The sequence below is a fragment of the Typopeltis vanoorti genome, chromosome 20 (genome assembly GCF_054136105.1).
Source record: "Typopeltis vanoorti isolate ZY-2024b chromosome 20, IOZ_Tvanoo_1.0, whole genome shotgun sequence".
NCBI classification, from domain to species: Eukaryota; Metazoa; Arthropoda; class Arachnida; order Uropygi; family Thelyphonidae; genus Typopeltis; species Typopeltis vanoorti.
This window is the reverse complement of record NC_143568.1, coordinates 64,645,075-64,664,912: the sequence shown is the minus strand read 5'-3', so window position 1 is coordinate 64,664,912 and position 19,838 is coordinate 64,645,075. Positions and strand designations below refer to the sequence as shown.

At 34.5% G+C, this 19,838-nt stretch overlaps 1 protein-coding gene across 1 annotated transcript in view; it reads left to right on the top strand.

The window, feature by feature from the left end:
• LOC150095512 (cytochrome P450 3A8-like) overlaps window positions 1-19,838 on the top strand; it is a 103,174-nt gene that overhangs the window by 68,880 nt on the left and 14,456 nt on the right. Inside the window, exons 12-13 of the mRNA XM_090410697.1 lie at window positions 13,014-13,066; window positions 15,859-15,955. Coding sequence (XP_090266823.1) covers window positions 13,014-13,066; window positions 15,859-15,955 — 150 coding nt within the window. The remainder of the gene's footprint in view (window positions 1-13,013; window positions 13,067-15,858; window positions 15,956-19,838) is intronic.

The following is a 19,838-nucleotide window of genomic DNA, read 5'->3' as shown; positions in this document are numbered from 1 at the left end:
TCATATTACAACATTAATATATTCTTTCTTTTTGTTAGTTAGTTCAGCCAAACACCTTTATATTTTATTGGATACAAGGATATTTCTTTTTCTTTTAAATAATTCATCTTTTAGCTTTAATGCAGGGTTTTTAATTTATTTGCTCTTCATGTTACACCATGATTAACTGGGAATTTTACATTCTTAAGATATCATGGTGTAACAATATCGACAAGCATAATCCACAGCAAGATTCTCTTCAATAAATCAGATCCACACTATCCACCAAGAAATACAAAACGCAAATGAATATATCTGATGATCCAAGAGACTGTCGCCAGGAAATATTAGTTTAGAGGAACGCCATCAGTTAGCAACTTCAATTTAAACAAAATTGAAATGCTTTCATTAATGCCGAGTTCAGTCTCCAGAGCAGGTTTATGAACTCATGATCACCTTACACTTGGCCACATAATTATCATTTCTTCTTATTACAATCGACAGTGGTGTGTGTGTGTGTGTGCTTGTGCTGACTCAATCAGCGATAGTTGAATGCCGTTTACCATCATGAAACTGAATGGTAACAGTATATTCTGAAATGGTGAAAATTGTGTGTCCCTGAAGAAGAGATTTTTCAATCTCTTCTTCAGGGACACAACGATGTGAAAAAGTCTAACATTGGAATGATATCATTGGAAAGATCTGAATGAAGAATAGCATACCTGTATGTAGTGTTCTTTGAGAATCATGAAAAAGCTTCATTCTGACATTATTTCTACCGATTCCGTTTATCTTTCGTTCTGAGCACAAACATTTGATCAACTGCACCGATTTCTGCTCAGATGTACTGTATAATGCTACAAACGACAGCTCACTGCATATGGTAGTAGTGTTCAGTAGTGTTTGCTAATTAATAAGGTAGTCACATGATTTCAAACTAAAAAAGTCGGCATTTTGTCTCGATAAGCATAACACAGTGCCATCTAGTGTAACGAAACTAAATCATAACAAGAAATTCTGAAACCCAGAGCATTCCTTAACTGTTATCATGAGTAATTATCAAATGGGTTTGATAAATCAGAGTTGTTTAAAACTTCGTACGAATTGTTTAAAAATGCTCTGATTAATGACATTCTCCCCTTCAAAGATCTGAGTGTGTCTGAAAATAAAAATAACATATTCATGCACTATTCGTTATGATACATGAAAAGAATTTTATATTCGCATCACTTGTGCTTCTTGGGGTATTTTTTTTCACTCTAAGCACAAATTTTTCATTAAACGCACAAATGTGAGCACTAATCAGCGTGTAATGTACTGCAATTCAATTCATTTTGCAAATAATTTAAGAGGCGTTTAGTATACACAACTAAGTTGCTAATTAATAAGATACTCGTGATTTCAATATCTATTCATTTAAATTTAATTATTTAACCTTTTTTTGTCTCAGTTAAGCACACCTGACCAATTTTCTCCAATTCTAGAATATTTCTTTTAATACTCACAATTTATTTACGCATGACACAAAAATGCTTTATATTGTATACAACTACATATTATGACACATCATAATAATCAGTCAATCACAGAGAGGAAAATAAAACCAAAATTACTGAAGTGTTCTGCTATTATTGCATGGGTTCTTTAATATGGCTTCTAAGGAAATATTTTTGTTTTCTTCACAACAGCAATAAGAATAATTAAAAGTTTTAACTTTTGTTGCGGGAGAAGAGAAGATAATTTCCTGGTGTTTCTACGATATAGTTTACTTTAGAAATGGCAACAGAAGAAATGGAAGTACTAATATAAGTAGACTTTATTAAAAGAAACTCTCCAAACTAAACTTTTCTCGTCTGTGGCATAAATAAAAGATTTTTATAACATGAAAGAAATTTATTTGAAATAATTAGAATAATTTCATTAAACAGCTAAACACCTCGTCAAATTGTGTGTGTTTGTGTGTGTGTATGTGTGTGCGTGCGTGTGCATGCGTGCTTGTGCAGGGCCGTCGCAGTCTAGATCACGCCCTGAGGCAAACAATTATATATATCGTCCCTGATGGATTATGAAAGCAAAATTATATAAGAAAATCTCCAATTGCTGTTTTGTTTTTATTACAAGAGAAAAATTAATGCAAAACAATTAATAAAATGTTGGTTCTACAGGGATATCGCAGAAATAAAACTGTTTTAAGCTCTTCTAAATTTAAATTATAAACACTTGCTTCGCTAACAGGAATTGGTAGCTAGCGTAGCGATTTTAATGCAATATTAAAAGAACCCTCGTGAACTTGGGCTCTTTTAATATTGCATAGTAGTTATTCAATATCGTTAAAGATTAGTACTTACTTTATCAATTGATTTATTTGTTCTTATTTCATTAATGAAACATAACTTTTAACACAAACGGCACAATAACTTGTCCGTTTACAATTCGAACTGATCGCAGTGTGTTTACAATAATTATAATGATATTCTACTGATCACCACTATTTCCACGTGAGAAGATTATTCTATAAAATAAGATTCTGATAACAAAGAGTATCATACATTTATTTATTTATTCATACATTGATATTTTCGAATGAAAATTTGTTCGTTCATTGAAATTTAGGTGATAAAATTTATCATTGAAATAAACGAATCTCTGGATATCAAAGTAGCAATTAAGTACCAACTGGATGAAATTTAATAAAATGTATTCTAAATTGGCATTGCAGTGAACGAAGTCATTTTAATAATTGTTTTCAATGACCTAATAATCAAAACAGAATTATACATTTAGAGGAAAATACAAGACTCTGGAACTCAGTCTGTAAATACTACAACGTCTTTTACTTAGTAAGATCAAAATTAGAATCTTTTTTTAGACGCAAAGAATCTGTGAATCTTTATAACAGGTGATAACGAAGTGAAGGTCATTTACTCCTCTCGTATGGAGATTCCAATCAAAAATGGGGCGTTTTCATCCTTCAGTCCAACCAAACTTTTCTGCAGGAATTAGCGTCATTGACAGACATAATACAGCCTCATAGATGCGGTCACAAAAATGTCACAAAGAACTATACCTTTTGATGTATTCCTCGTAATTTTATAGAAGTAACGTCATTCAGTATTGTATTTTGAGTAAAGTAAATTTGTCGCAAACATCATGAGAGTAAAGAAATTGATTAAAAATCTTAAAAAAGTAGCTTAATTAGCTACATAGTTACAAATGCATTAAATAACTACTTATTTAATTGCATTTAATAATATTTAAATTGGATTATATGCATTCGTATGAGCAAAGGGAGAAATCAAACAGATACGAAAAACAGCTTTGGTAACTTTTTTTACTATACGTATTCAAATTGCAATAAATTTACTTTTATTGTTATTAGTAGTCGTGGTAGTAGTAAGTTATAAGTTTTCAAAGCTTGAAGAATAGAGTGGAACAAAGAAAGTCGTCATTTTAGCAGTCACACCAGGATCGTTGAAATCAGAAAGATGAAGTGCTATAAACTAGGAAGAACTTAATGGCGGAAGAAAACCACAAAACTTTCTCATACAGGAACTGCCAAAGATATATGTATTTTCTCTTATCACAATTGTCCAAGACCATTTCCAGCGAAAATCCAATGCGAAACGTAACGAGAGGAAGTGCCCACATTGCAGAGAAAATAAAGGAATTTCGCCTTCACTGGCAAGCGGGAAGCAGCTAACGCAAGAATCAACAGCAGAGAAAATGAAACACAAGAAGTACAATTACGTAAACGCAGGTGAAACCACTTTGAATGTATTACTAGAAAATGGATTATAAAGCCTAAAAGACTGTTTAATCAATTTTGTTGGAGAACTATTTGAAAAAACATACCGAACAAATTACAGAAAAATTGAACCAATATGAGGAATTTATTAAATTTAATGACCATTCTGTAGAGGATGTATTTCAGACTGTTACAGAAATTAAAAACAGCGTTAAAGAGCTAACGGAAAAACAGCAAAACTTAAAGAGACAGCGGGACTGCGTCAAGAACTAAATTTTTTAAAACAACATTACGAACTCCTAAACCAACAACAGTATAAAAATCTATCATCTTCTCATAGATGGTCCCCCAGAAATTGCTACTGAACATTTAAAAGACATGGTAATTCAACTAAGCAAGAAAATTGGCGCTCCACAGAATCAAAAGATATCCATTCGGTTACTTCAAAAAAGTAAAAGAGAAGGGTTTCCCCAACCTTCCCCTGTCGTGGTGCGACTCACTAATAGCCCGACAAAAGTTAACCTCATAAAAGCAAGCAGAATTAAAAAAAAAAAAACAGCAGCAAAGGATCTGAATGAAACTTACGTCAATAACCCAGTGTACTTGTCCGAATACTTAACACCATATTATCAGTAACTATTTTATTATACAAGTAAAGTAAAAACAGAACAAAATTACCGGTTTATATTGATAAGAGACAGAAATATAAGTGTTCCTTAAAACGACACAGGACGCAAAGCCATTCCAAGTAAAATCCGTAGAATATCTTAACACACTGCCACATTAAAATTAACACTGATCAGTCTTAAAGAAGGGAAGAATATACCAACCTACTTGAAACTCGACCACCAAGCAGAATTACCCAGGAACATGGCAGTTGCCACATTCTAAACTCGATAACAGAATAGAAACAAGTGACTACCCCAAAAAGTCTATCTGTTCTTCATATCAACATCAGGAGCATGCAAAAACACTTTCTGACCCTGCAGGCTTATCTGCAGGAAGATGTCGACAACATAGGTATTTTAATATCAACAGAAGTGTCCAGAACAAACGAAGAGGGAATCATCTAACAAATGCCAAATTTTCAACAACACAAATACTCAGGCAAATTAAACGACGCAGTGGTATAATAATAATTAACAAACATAACTGATAAAAATAAAATATAAATTAGAATTTGCGGAAAATATATGCATCGAAGTTAAAAATATCAAACAAGAGAACTCCTTGATATTAAACGCAATATACAGACCACCCAATTTAAGCACCACTAAAAATATCTAGATGAATTAAACAGATAGTTTTCCACCACGGAAAAAGGCGCCTCAGAATAGCTGATAACAATAATAGGTGACATAATTATAAACATTGGGAACATAAATAACAGCAAATCACAATACGTCGGCCTCTTATCAGCATATAACATAACCCCATTCATAGAGTGGTAATCACTAGAGAAGTGTATTCTGAAAAGAAAGTTAACTGTAAATTTAAAAAGCTGTGTATTGTTGAATACCAGTAAAATAATGATTAAAAATCAGTAATATTCTACATTGTTATAGCAAACATATTTCGACCGTAATGATTGTTGTAATAATCGATGACTTAATACAGTATTATCTTAACAGTCACTATACTGAATCTTGATCAGCAATGGCTTATCATGTATTATTATTGTCTGCGATATTCGTCTCAAGAGATGAAATGTCTTAAAAGCTTCATCTTTCAGATGTACGAAGAAGTTGCGCATCAGGTGCAGTCGTCTCTTTGATCCATTGTATCGACCATTCATGTACAGTAATCTAGTCACATTCTAATGTATATTTGCATTTCGTAAAAACTAATTACTTCTTTGATCTATGACTGAAATAAATTAGTGTCTCAGACAAGGATGTAGCTTATCGCCAACACTCTGTTCTATATATATATATATATAAATAAAGAAATTTCAGAAAATCTGCTGAATAAATAAAAAAAAACGACCAGGAAACTCAACTAAAATATAATAATGTAATGGCCACTCCAACTCTATAATATGGTTCCTGAACATGGACTGTTAAAAAGAAAGATGAAATCAAAATAAAAGATGCAAAGATGATCTTTTTAAGAGCAATTAAAGAATGCACCAAATTAAAAAATATAGCAGATGAAGACCTCAGGTAAGAACTAGATATTTATGACGTAAATGAAAATATCAAGGAATATTGAGAGAAATGAAAAGATGTCGTCTATCAAAAGAGGTGGATAGATATAAACAAAAGGGAAAGAGAGAGAGAGGAAGACTAGTGAAGCCGGAACAGACAAATGCCGATTTCTTGAAGAGAAGAAGGAGAAGTTGCTGTTGCCTTCATTCGAAGAAGAATGCGCAGTGTTCTACGATAGTAAGAAATTCTCTTAATAACTCGCTTTCAGAGATGTTAGCGAAAGTCTTCAAAGAAATTTTTTAAAAAAATGTCAAAGAATTATGCCCCCTTATATGCGAATCATCATTTCTACTAAAATATATTTTTTCCATGATCGTTATAGTCGTTTTAAAGAGTCTCCGTAGCTTCAGTCGGTATCGGTATAGACGAAGCCATTTGGTCGGAAAAACTTTGTTCGATTCCCGTCCCTGACGTGAGGAACTACCTTTATCTGGTCTCTTTCGATTAAAGGTGAGTTAGCCTGTCTCATACGTTGGTTTCTGTTCGGGTTTTTCGTCTCTCAGAACAGGCAAACCAGCCCCGTGAACACACGCTGCTACAGTCAAAAATACATACTTAATCTCTCATTAGGAGGATCAACCAGTTCTAAGGGGTTTCCGAAGAACGGGGGAGAACCCCACACGAATAAAAAAAATAGTCGTTTTTTATTTATTTTTCATGTAGTCGGGAAATTATTTTCGTTGGAGACCACTCTTTCGTTTTTAAACGAACACCTAAATCTTACAAGAAACACCTGTATGTACAAAATCTTAAAATTATCTCGATGAGAGAACCTATTTGTAAACTATTGTTGAACCTTTATTTTTACGGTTATTTTGCCTGCTTTTGTGTAGGAGTTCCCCTTTATTAATGTCACTGGCATTTTACTCAAGATTTCGTAGGGCATTGCAGGTGTATTTTCCAACCCTTGGCGATTAGAAAGCTCCACAAAAAAAAAAAATTAGGTCACAACTCCGACCAATAGGCGATAACAGGAACACTTCAAACGCAGAAACACCAAGCCGACATGACATAGCATCCACTTCCTCCATGAGTTCAGACGACGACCCACTCGATCGAAACGGCTCGCACCCCGTCAACCCTATTCCCCCTTTTCCCATAAACCTTTCCCCTTCCTCTAAAAAACAGTTTCTTCAGTCCCCTTTTTCATCTTTTCCCACCCTACAAAAAAATAGCGCTCCGCCCACCCTTAAATATAATATATGTATATATTATATAAAAAAACCCGGGACTTTTCAAATTAATTCTCTCACATTGCCAACCCCCACCCCTTTCAAAACCATAACAGCAGAAATATGCACACTGCAGAAAGAAGACAGGCAACAACATCCAAGAAAAGGTAAGTGCGATTTTTCTTCTATTATGCTACATATATTTGTCTCTAAAAATACATCTGCAATGCCCTAAGAAATCTTGAGTAAAAAGCCAATGACATTGAAAAGGGGCACTCCTAAACAACAACAGGCAAAATAGCCGTAAAAATAATAATTTTTAAGAGGAGTAACATGAGAGTTTTCCAGGAAAAAACATTGTTGAATCTTTATATTATCAAAATTGTTCATACGTTGCATTAACTAATATTAAAAAAAAAAAAAAATTAAATAACTCTGGACAAACTATAGGTCTCATAACGGATAGTCTAATATATACTTCTTTGCCATTCTACTCAGGGATATTCTTAATATACCTCATTTGGAATGTTATCGTAAACGACAATATCGCCTTTTTGGACGTTTTAGCAAAACAACATTATTGCAACGGAGACAGTTTCGAAGCAAAAAAAAAAAAAAAACTCAGCGTGTGTGTTAATGACAATCATAGTCGCATATTCAACACTGATACTTTAAAAAAAAAGGGATGTCATGCAATATTCGTTAAATGGGATGACGTCATCTGTCTTGTGTTGTACAGAGTGACGCCACTCAAGAGGGCACACAAACGCTGTATGTATTGCGTATAGAACAGATAATAAAGCAGCTATCTCCAGTGGGAAAGCACTACCGTGATATTTCATTTGATGTAGAAGACACGACAGGGAGTTCGACGACATCCTTCGCAATGGAGATATTCGAAATTAGCATTCCAAACTGGCTTTTATATGCAGTGGTGGTTCAGTTGGTGACTCTGATCGCGTCATACTTGTAAGTAAAAGCATCCTGTTTACAATTAATTCTCTTCGTTACTATTACAAAAAGTGTATTTTAGTATTTAAAAAAAAAGTAGCTGTCAGCCACATTTGTAATTGCTGCAAATTTCCAGAATCATAATAGAAATATGAAATAATAATAATAAATAAATTGTGCTAAACATTTATAATCCATAGGTATCTACCACTTTCCCTCAAATAAAATTAATAAGGATTATGAAAATAAGTAAACTATAATTGATGTAGTAAATACTATACATTTACCTACACCAGTATTACGAAAACCCATGATATCATTAAGAAGGAATCAATATTTCGCATCTTGCGTGGTTTTATTTCAGGCAGTAATTCAAACATTTTAATGTGTTCGCTAAATGTCCCAGTATCGATCTGTGGTGGAAAAAATAATATTGATTTTATTTCTATTGCAAATTCAACACAACACAAATTAATATTCCTAAATAAATAGAAAATGAAGTAAAAATTTGTTCCAAAATATTATAATTTGAATCTTGGAATTTCATGTTATTAATCACTCCATACTTCAGAGTGCTGTATGTATTATTTAAAACACGAATGTTTTCCTTCAGGAATTTTCTTTAAAATCTGAGGAGAACAAGTGTTTAGAATTATTGTTTTTTTCTTTTTGTTCATTTCATTTGAACCATTTTAAAGGCAAAATTGTACAAAATAAAACTGTCTTCAACGCATAGAGACTAAAACACCTCTGTTCAGCGGAGTGTGAAAATGAAGAATATTATTATATAGAAGAATGAATTCCCGAACCTAATTTCACCTTTTTATGATTGCCTGCAACTGCTGCTTCACTAATCCTCCACCTCCTCCTCTTCCTCACCCTCCTCTTCATGCTCCTTGACACATCCGCAGTGCACATCATTCAAATGAATTTCTACCAGAGTTACATATATACATTAATTTAGCTTTGCATTAGGTACACCCCTCGATTTACATAATCGGAGTGATGACAAAGTAAAGCGTGATGTCAACGTCACGTGCAGCTACTACATACGCACATCTTGCGTCTACTCGTATAGTTGGTGTCCGGAGGGCAGGTTCCAGTATTGCAGAAACAGCCGCACTTGTTGGTTGCTTCCATACTACTGTATCAAGGGTGTAACAGCAGAAGTGGATTAACAATGAATAGACATCCAGCAGAAGGGGTCTAACATTGATTGACCACGTATAGTTGATCCTAGAGATGAGCGTCGGGTGTCACGACTGGTATCTCGGCAACAATGGGTAACAGTCAAACAGCTTACCCACCAGTACAACACGCACAACACCAATACAATCTTTCCTTTCGGAAGCTCAATCCTGAAAAACAGCAAACCTCTCAGAAAATCCGAAATTTACAGATATAACACACTGTTCATAACTGTTTCAACCTTAATTCCAAATACCCATCAACCGCAGCCCCTGTAGACACCTCTATAAGTTGTAACCTTTAATCTATGTAGATTTTATTCCTAGACTGCTTTCCTACTTCATCTCTAAAAATAATTGATATCTCACTAAATCAAAATGTTATTTACAAAAGTACTGTGATAGCAGTAAACCCACAATTAGGAACAGTCACTTGGTTGATGTTAAACCTTTACCTGTTCAGAATGCAGAATTCAGAATAAAATTCGAGCAATATCATAGAGTAAAAACTACATATACAATTTAACAAAAATAATATCAGTAAATATTAAAATTCCTTCTTCCGATGAATATTCGAGTGAAACAATGGTCGAAATGCTATATAAGTTTTACTCACGTCTCGTTTTTCTATTTGATTTCAGTTATCTTACCAAGAATCATAACTTTTGGCAATCAAGAAGTATTCCATGTCACAAACCTTCTCTGCTGCATGGGACATTTCATCAATTATTTGGAAAGGTAAGGTGCTTGATGTTTCCACGAAACGTCCACATCGTTCATGATTAATATTGACCTTTATATTGATTAAAGAAAATAATAATAATTAAGTTAATAAATTGATAAACATTTTTATTGAAATTGATTCTGAAAAGGATGAGCGCATTTGAATGTGATATAATAGTCGAAGCCCACAAATTAAGTCATTGAATCCTAGAGATTTCTGCCACATTCTACGTGACCTGATCTACTATCACTGCGGTTATCGTGAGGCAGAAAAGTGATAACCCCCCCCCCAACCACCACCCCTCTCCGGAACTTAAACTAATCGGCCTAAAAACTGACAAATCGTGACCAGTGAACTCTCAAGCCTATTGTCAGCAGCTTGGCAACCATCGCAAACGACTTCCACATGAACTCTAGAACGGATGCCAGTGATAGAATAATTCGCCAAGACGTGTTTGCTCTGGGTTTCATGGTCATTCTGGGGCTCGCGCGATCTTGATTACACCCGCCAATGCCCTGCGTCGTCTGGAATGGCGAGAAGTACGCCGTCATTGAACCGTCGATCAATGAAAGAGGGTCCTTTGGAGCGATGAATCGTGGTATAAGATCTCGTAATCCGATGGATGTGTCTAGACCTGCGGATTCCTGGTGAACGATAGTTACAAGAAAGTCTTGTATCGACCGTGAAAGTTATAACGCGGTAGCATAATGATCTAGGGCTGTTTTTCTGGTTTGGACTGGGCCCATTGGTTTATGTGTTCGGATCTATAAAAACGCACATGCCCACCATGACATTTTGTACAATTCTATTCTTCGCACACTATGACAACAGTTTGGAATATGTCCTTTCCTGTATCTGCACAATATAGCACCTGCTCACAAAGGAAGGCCCCTAGTTCCGTGGTTTGAAGACATTAAGAAGAAAGAATTAAAGCCGAAAGCCCAGATCTCAAATCTACTGAACATCTTTGGGATGAGCTGGAGATTGTGTGCCAGACCTACTCACGAACTAACACTCGTCAGCTGTTCGCCATACTACAAGAGGATTGAAAACGAATTCCAGCAGCAGTTTACCAGAACTAAGTGGAAAGCCTATCCCGAAGTGTAATGGCTGTAATAGCAGTGAAAGGAAGCCTGGCCTCGGATTGACAGCAACGCTATAGCGAAGGGAAATACAAACATTTGCTGTCCGAACACTTTTGGTAATATAGTGTAAGCTAAATTGCGTTATTTAAATTTTTGCAAAGATTGAATTCCAAACATCACAACGATTTTCTAAATAGAAGAGAGAACTAATAGGACAACTAGACGTTCAATTTAAAGTATTTTTGCATTATTGAAGATATTATCCTCTTTCGGCCTGATAGATTAATATGAATATTATTTAGCTCAAATGAAATAAATGTTGTAATATCTTCATTAATTGTTAGTGAAGGGAAGTGATATTAAATTTGATATTATGGTATCAAATAGTTATCATAATACCATGTTATCATGATATCGTATAGTTTTGGTATCATATAATTTGATTGATCTCTATGATATGAGATTGAGTTTCGTGTTAAATTTCCTAGCATTAAATATTATCTCTGAAAGATAAATAATCGTGCCAAAGACCTAGTAAGCCTTCGGTACGAAGGCTTACTAGGTCTTTGGCACGATTTTGTTATCACCACTATCTAGTAGTGGTGATAACAGATAATAAACGTGCCTTCTATAAAGTAATTTTTCCAGCGATATTTAATGTGGATGAAGACAACGATGTCAAATTCAGTTTTAACAAAATACTGTCCTGTCGTATTTCACCCAGAAAGACCGCACTGCACCTGACCTTATCACTGATAATCGAATATGCTATCTTTGCTCAAAGTTCGACTCTCCTCTTGGACTGATTTACACTTCCCACATTTCTTGACATGAGTACATAAAATTCAGAGCCTCCTCGACCTCCAAAAAACTAACAACCCCTTTCTTCCAGATATTACTTCTCGTACGTACAACTTCTAACACGACAATTCCAAATCCATCCTATCCTCGAATATTTTTAATGAAATTTCGGATGGATGCAACAAAATTCCTCCAAACATTCTTGACGCTATCCAAAAGAAGGAAATCCGAATAACTTACTGATGATCCTGTTTCTCTAAGAACCCATTTCAGGAACTTCTGATAGACTTCTATATCTGTCGTATGTTTCTTCACTTTCCTTTCTTCCTGTAACAACAAAAGCAACTGCCAATCACCTTGAACCAACTTTTCGTCTTCCACTTCCATGCCTTCCACCTATAGGTTCTGGAACATATTTTTCACACAGTTTATCCTACAACCTTCATTTCTTCAAAAATCTCTTCTTTCGTTTTATCCGCACAGGAATATGCTCTACAAAGGGAGTTTCGCACCCTCTTGTATGCGTGTATGGGAGTGATGACGTCTTGTGTGTATGAATCCTACCAAAAGAAGATTATAAATTTACAATGCATTCGTATTGGAATATTCTAAGAATTAGATACTGCGGAATTCCTATCCTAACGACCAAACATGGATCTTTTCCGGCAAACCTCAAACTTCCCTATTAAGATTTTGGTCTTACGCGGGACATTCATTTACCATCTGGATCACAGTATTAGTAGAACTGATGTCTTTGTGTTCTTTGCATTTGATGAATTTGTTTCTCCAACTTACTATTTTGCTTGATTTCTTTTTTACTTGAAAAATGCATTTTGCGGAAGCAAAAAAGTAATCGGTGATGTGGAGATGATAGTATGTCTCCTACTTAAGGAACTACCTGCTTGTTGTTTAATTTGTTTTGATCACGTTTGAAAATTCTAAACTTTTTTATCTGCCTACACGTGAGTTCCTATACTGAATACAATAACATCTGAATCTACCTGATTTTATTTTAATGCTAGCTATAAGTTTATATCTTATTATCATTAGTATGTTCAATCCCATTCTCCATTAAATTTTTAGTTATTTTGCTAATTTTGATGCACTAATTACACTAAGAGATATTTTTTCTTATTTTAATTTTAATTTATTATTTTTGTAGGATATGCATATTAAACAACTAGAAATGTACCGGAAATACGGAAAGATGTTTGGGTAAGCATATGATGCGGTTATTTACGCCTTCTGCTTTCAGGCTTCTCCACTTGTCTCCACTGTAGCTGCCTCTACTCATATTCCGCTCCACACGATTCCTCCAATTCTCATCCTGTAAGTCTCTTTTCTCCATCGCTCCCACAATGATATTTTTTACATAGCAATCGGTCTTCTTCTTTTCCTCCATCAAGGGGATGGATAAAAAGAAGAAGACCGATGACCAGTATATAATTTTCAATAACCAGCATTCTTCTCTCCTTCTCTGAGCGTGTCTGTATTAATTCTAACCACCGTATGGGCGCTGCTCATACTTCGTCTGAAGTAATCGATTTCCACAACTTCTACTTGTCTCTTGACTAAATGCAAGACCTTTCATTGAGAATGGGAATGAGAAAAGAAGTACAAAATAGCTGATAATTGCTACAATTACCTAAAAGAATCTACTTTTTTTATTAACTTCAAAGACGAGAGATCCCGATACATACAAACAACAATGATGTGTGTGCGCGACAGATCAGAGAGAATGAACGAAACTGTTGATGTGTTTCTTGAAGATTTGCAGGTTGTACGAGTCGAGAGAAATGAATGGGGACAACTGTTCCAATATATTATGGAATGAAGAAAAGAGATCAATAGTTAATAATTTGGAGTTAAAGAGTAAATGTATGTTGACTAGTAACTGCCGGTGTAAATGAGTAGAGGAATTAACTAACATGTGAGTACAGATTCAGTGTTAATAACTTCCCGGTATTAACTCCTGAAACAAAACAATACTTTTTAAAAAAAAAGTAAATAGTATGAGAAGGTTTGCATTCGATGTCGAGGTAATAAAGATGGTTTTGTTACCAGAATAGTATAACGGACAAAGATCGATTTTTTGTTTGTATTGACGACCTGAGTGTATGTAGCGTATAAATAGAAATTAGGATCCATGTTGTGAATTTCTCGAAACGGAGAAGATTTTGGATTTAAGAATTTTTATCAGCGTCATGTAGCCAGTCTTATACTGAGGTAGAAAGGTTTTTCTCCAGGACACTTTAATATTTCATTCCGCAAAAGATACAAATCAGCCAGAATACACTCGATTTATGGTCATAAATCCACTGGCCTCATAGCCTTTTGTTAATCCTTGTTAGGAAACTTTTATTTTGATTTTGAATCCTCTTGTCTAATGTGGATGTCTAAATTTTGTGGTCCACAAGGAATGATGGAGGTTGTATATATATATATATATATATATATATATATATATTTATGTATAAACCTACTCATGTATCTCTACATAAGTAGGTTTAAGGTAAATACCAACGTTTAGTCTATTGTTCGAAATTTATTATTATACTTAGGAATATGAAGCTATTATCCTTTTCTCATTCATTCGAGAACTGTATTTACTATTGCGACAGATGTCCTATTTCTGAAATTAATCTATTTATCAGTTTCTGAAAGAAACTGATAAATAATAATAAACAGTTTCTTTTGCTTCCCACGTTTCGAAATAATGAACATATCTTCAACATAGCATTTCTAAACTGAGACACATATGGGGGGGGGTGCACAAGGTATGTTACCGTGTGAAATTTAGTTTTCCATGATTTCATGTTTAATAATAAAGAGCAGTTAACGATGAGGAGGTGAATTTTGTTTATAAATTCTAATTTCATGCAAGAACTATCCAAAGTACTGTATATACTCGTACAGTATCAGAATAATTTGAATTTTTTTTTTTTTTGGAAAACGTATCTTTCAGAGGACAGTGTGGTTCGTTTGTGGGCGCATTGGTACAGAGGGATGTAAAGCTGGTAAGTCTGATTCTTAATTTTGCATTTCTGCTATCATACTGGATCAAATCGTTTACATGAGTTTTTAGATATGGCTGAATAGCATCTTAGGTAGGAGTTTTAAGAGTTTGCCAACTGAAAAAAGTCACGAGAACAAACTGGTAGGGGATACCAGTATAGTTTCTTCTGGAAATTAGAAAACATTTATTAGTTTTCCGTGATAACTTCTTTGAAGGCGATAACTTTGTTTCTCCTCTGATAACCTCTTACAATACCTTCTAGATTTGAGTGAGTGTCTCTTAGAAAGAAATTTGTGTAACTTCTGCTGGCAGTTGAGTACGATTTGGAAAATTATAAATTGTTTCATTTGTCTACAGCTAGTAGTGTAATGCTGGTTATCACGACGACGATTAATTTTTTTTTCAGTTCCATTTTCCTTTCTTGGTGTTGTGTTTGGTATAAATATGTTCCTCTTCATCATGTTTAAAGAACTGTTATGATGATATCCCAGCTGTTTGCTACTTAACAAGATGCCGATTGTTCATCACTACGTATGTGGGAAAATAGGTTTGGATGTGAGAGAGAGAAGAGAGGGATTTCCGGGGTATCACCTTTGGACTTCATTTTAAGTTATTACAACACGACATGTTTCTAAGCGCTGTTTGAATTTAAATTGAGATAAATATAAAAAGAAATAAAAAATAAACGGGAAACATTGTTGTTCATGAAATGATTTTCCAGTGGGATGGGGAAGCTGATCTTTCTTCAGAGACGCAAGGGTACGATGAAAGGTAGCCAGTTGGTTAACGGACTTCTCAGAGAAACAAAATTGTGGGATGATACCCAATTTATTTACATTCTTTTTCTCAGTTTAAATGCATCAATAGGTTATTTGTTTTCAATGTTTATATGTGATATCACAACATCAACCAAATGTGTATTGTTTTACAGAATTTTAAGGTTTCTGAAGTTTTGTGTAAGGTAAAACAGTTCTATAATTTTGTTTTATAGGACATATGAAGGTAGAAGTCCGGGTCTCATTCTTGCGGAACCTGAGCTCCTTAAAGATATTTTAGTCAAGGATTTTAATTTCTTCATAAACAGAAGGGTAAGTTAAAAGAAATAGTTTTCGTAATTGGTCTCTTAAGCCACGATCTGTAATCGAGATGCAAATGAATGACAAGCGCCCAAGTTTCCAGTCATGCTTATAAGTATAATTTTTTCCGACTTCAATTAAAGCAATACATTAGTTTGTCCAAGGGTTGAAATTAAATAATGTAACAGTGAGATAACATTAAATGAAAGTGGGCTAATTTTACTATTTCCGCATTGCTTGAAGATTCTAAGACGTGCGGTCCTACAGTAAAACAACCTATGTCTGTAAGAAACTTCTCACTCCTATCTTGAAAAGATCCGATAGTTAAAAAAATGTATGTGTAAAATCTAAATTTTGTGTAAAATTTAGATCTTACACACAAACACGTACATGACCTCTCTCAGCAATACGACATAAGTAGTAATTAAACACCTGGAGAACGGGTCTCCCTTCCACCCCAATAAAAACATGCAGAAACACGAACAAATGCCACAGCGGTGGTGTGTGATGTGATGAATCCATACAGACGCCTTCATTTTCCAAGTCTATTACTGATCACTTCAAAGACAGCAGCGTAAGAAGGTCGCGTTTACGTCAGTCATTACAGAAAGTGTCCAGAAATCAGTTTATGCGTAGCGGTTACGATGGCAGCAGGAGGAAAAAGCTCTAAGGTATACATTCTTTAGAAGATTTGCGATCGAAAACGAAAACCCTACAAGTGGCGTTAAAAACTAGGCGCCAGGTATTGTTCTGCAAGACAGGTTCACAGGAGTTACGTTATCTCGCGAACAGTAGAATGCTATTTATCAGAAATGGATGGATATGGAAAACTGCTTACAAGACGGAATCCTCCCGAGGCTAAGGATACAAAAAACATACCGGCTACACACACGACCGGGGGAAACACCGAAGGGATGACGAACACTTACACTCTCCCCATACCCTCAGCTCTCCGTTCCCCTCACCCAACACAAGAACGGCTAGTACCATCGGGCAACGAACAGATCACGCTCCATTTCCACCCCCACCCCCACCACCGAACACACATCAGCTGCACTCCTCATATCCTCACCGGGTCATATTTTCTGTCTGAAGCATCACCATATCTTTTTCATAATTATGCTACTAGAAAGGGGTGGAAGGAGTGGTGAAGCGCAATACATAGCCTCTCCCACTCAAATGTCAACCTCACCTTCCCGTGGTCCATCCTGTTCTAAAAGTACAAACGAGGCACTGGCGACCGAGTATGGGCGGTATAACCTTAACACCCTAACAGAGTAAATGCTGTTAGATCTGCCTGTCCAGAGGCGTTAGGTAGGAGCCCTACCTGTCGCTGGGTAAGTCCAGTGGTAAGACAAGCCGGACGGACTGTCAGGGAAAAGACCACAACCCAGGAAACGGTAAACGAAATTGGAAAAAGGAACACATAATGAAGATTGCAACATGGAATGTGAGAAGCATTGCACACAAAGAAGAAGAACTTGATAAACAACTAAACCAAGCTAACATAAAGATATGTATAGTAACAGAAACAAAGAAAAAACAAAAAGGTACAAAAGAAACAAACAACTATATACAAATCTACAGTGCGGTAAAAAAAGAAGAAAGAGCAAAAGCAGGTATAATGATTATGGTACATAAATCCATAAAGAACAATATTGTATATTGCAACTATTTGAATGAAAGACTAATAGAAATTAGACTCAAGACATTAAGAGGCCACATAACAATAATTGGTGCATATGCACCAGAAGAGAGAAAAGAAGAAGACAGTAATATATTTTATAAAGAATTACAGAATGCCATAGATAAAACAAACAAAACTGACTATTTACTGCTAGCAGGAGATTTAAATGCCAGAATAGGAAACAAAAAATACAAAACAAACATAGGTAAATTTGGCGAAGGTACATGTAATCAAAATGGTCGCAGATTGCGCGATTTTGTCATTTATAATAATAATAGAATAATGAATTCAATGTTTAAACACATAAATATACTTGGTCAGCCAGAGGATACAAATCAGTAATTGACTACGTTATTAATTTTAAATTAGCGGAGTTAATTTTAGACGTAAGAGCATATCGAGGCTTTGAATTAAACTCTGATCATTATATGGTATCAGCAAAAATTCGTTTTAAACCAAAGTGGCTAAAAACACATAGAATTGAAAATTCTTACCAGCCAAGCTACAAAATTTCTTCATTACAGGATCCTCAAGTTAGACTACAATATCAAAAATGCACAAACTTAAAAACAGAAACCACACATGAATCAAGTGACATAGAAGATGAATGGGAAAATTTGAAACAAATTCTCACAAAAGCAGCAACAGAAACCTTAGGAATAAAGCACAAATGGATTAGAAAAAGAGGACTACGAGACTGGAACAAAGAAATAGAAAATATAATAAAAACCAAAAAGGGCAGTTACCAGAAATGGCTAAATTCCAAAACAATAGAAGCAGAAATAGAGTATAAAAGAAATAGTGCAATTGCAAAACGAGAAGTAAGGAAAAAACATAGAGAAAGATGGAACAATTTCGTAACAGAACTAGAAAAGGATTTATTTAAGCCACAACCCAAAACCTATAAAGTAATAACATACATGAATAAAGAAATAAAAGAAAAGATAAAAATACAAACAATAGATTTAGAAAAATGGGTGACCTATTTCCAAAATCTCTGGACAGATGAGAACAATGAATTAAAATTTTATAAGACAAAGAATGACCTAATAGAAAATATCACAATGTTAGAACTGAAAAATATAATAAAGAAGATGAAAAATAGGAAAACGCCAGGAGAAGACAATATAAATATAGAACTATACAAAAATGCAGGTGAAAAATTTAATGAAAGACTTTTGAAATTTTTTAATATGGTTTGGATGTCCGGAAAAACCCCTAACTCTTGGAAAAAAGCACTGGTCATCCCAATCTATAAAAAAGGAAATAAAGACAATTGCAATAATTATAGGGGAATTAGCTTGCTGAATACAGGATATAAAATATATGCAGGAATATTAAAAGAGAAACTAAGCAGCATTGTAGAAAACAAATTACTAGAAGAACAAAATGGCTTCCGAAAAGGCCGATCCTGCATAGATCCAATTTTTACTTTAAAATTATTAATAGAAAAGAGAAGAGAATTTCAAAAAGAAACACATGTGGCGTTTATTGATTATGAAAAAGCGTTAGACAAAATTAGTCGACAAAAATTATTTAAAATATTAACCGATTTAAACATACCAAACCAACTTTTACAATCTATTCAAGAAATATATACAGGAAATAAAATAGCAGTTAAATTACAACACACCTCAGAATGGAAAGATATATCAAGAGGAGTACGACAAGGATGCACCCTCTCACCTCTGCTTTTCAATATATATATAAATGAAATATTAACAATCTGGAAACAGCATAACCCGTTTGGTATACAAATGACCCCGCAAATGAAGATAGATACACTATTATTTGCAGATGATCAAATAGTATTAGCTACGTCAGAAGATAATTTACAAAGATCATTAAAATCATTAAATGATATCTCAAAGCAATATAATATGACAATATCCAAAGAAAAAACAAAAATAATGGCATTCAAAGGAGAAAACCCAATAAGAAGTAAAATAGTGATAGATAATAAAATACTAGAACAAGTAAACACTTTCAGATACTTGGGATGTGATCTATCATACGAAGAAGAAAAAGACATCCTTGATTAACTTTGTCAAAGTAAATGGCATAATAAATAGTATATTTAAGCCATCCCTGGTACAAAAACACACTAGAATCAGACTATATAATGTCTTGTCAAAACCAACTCTACTATACGGAAGCGAAACATGGACCATGAAAAGGAAAGATGAAAAACGAATTCAACCAGCAGAA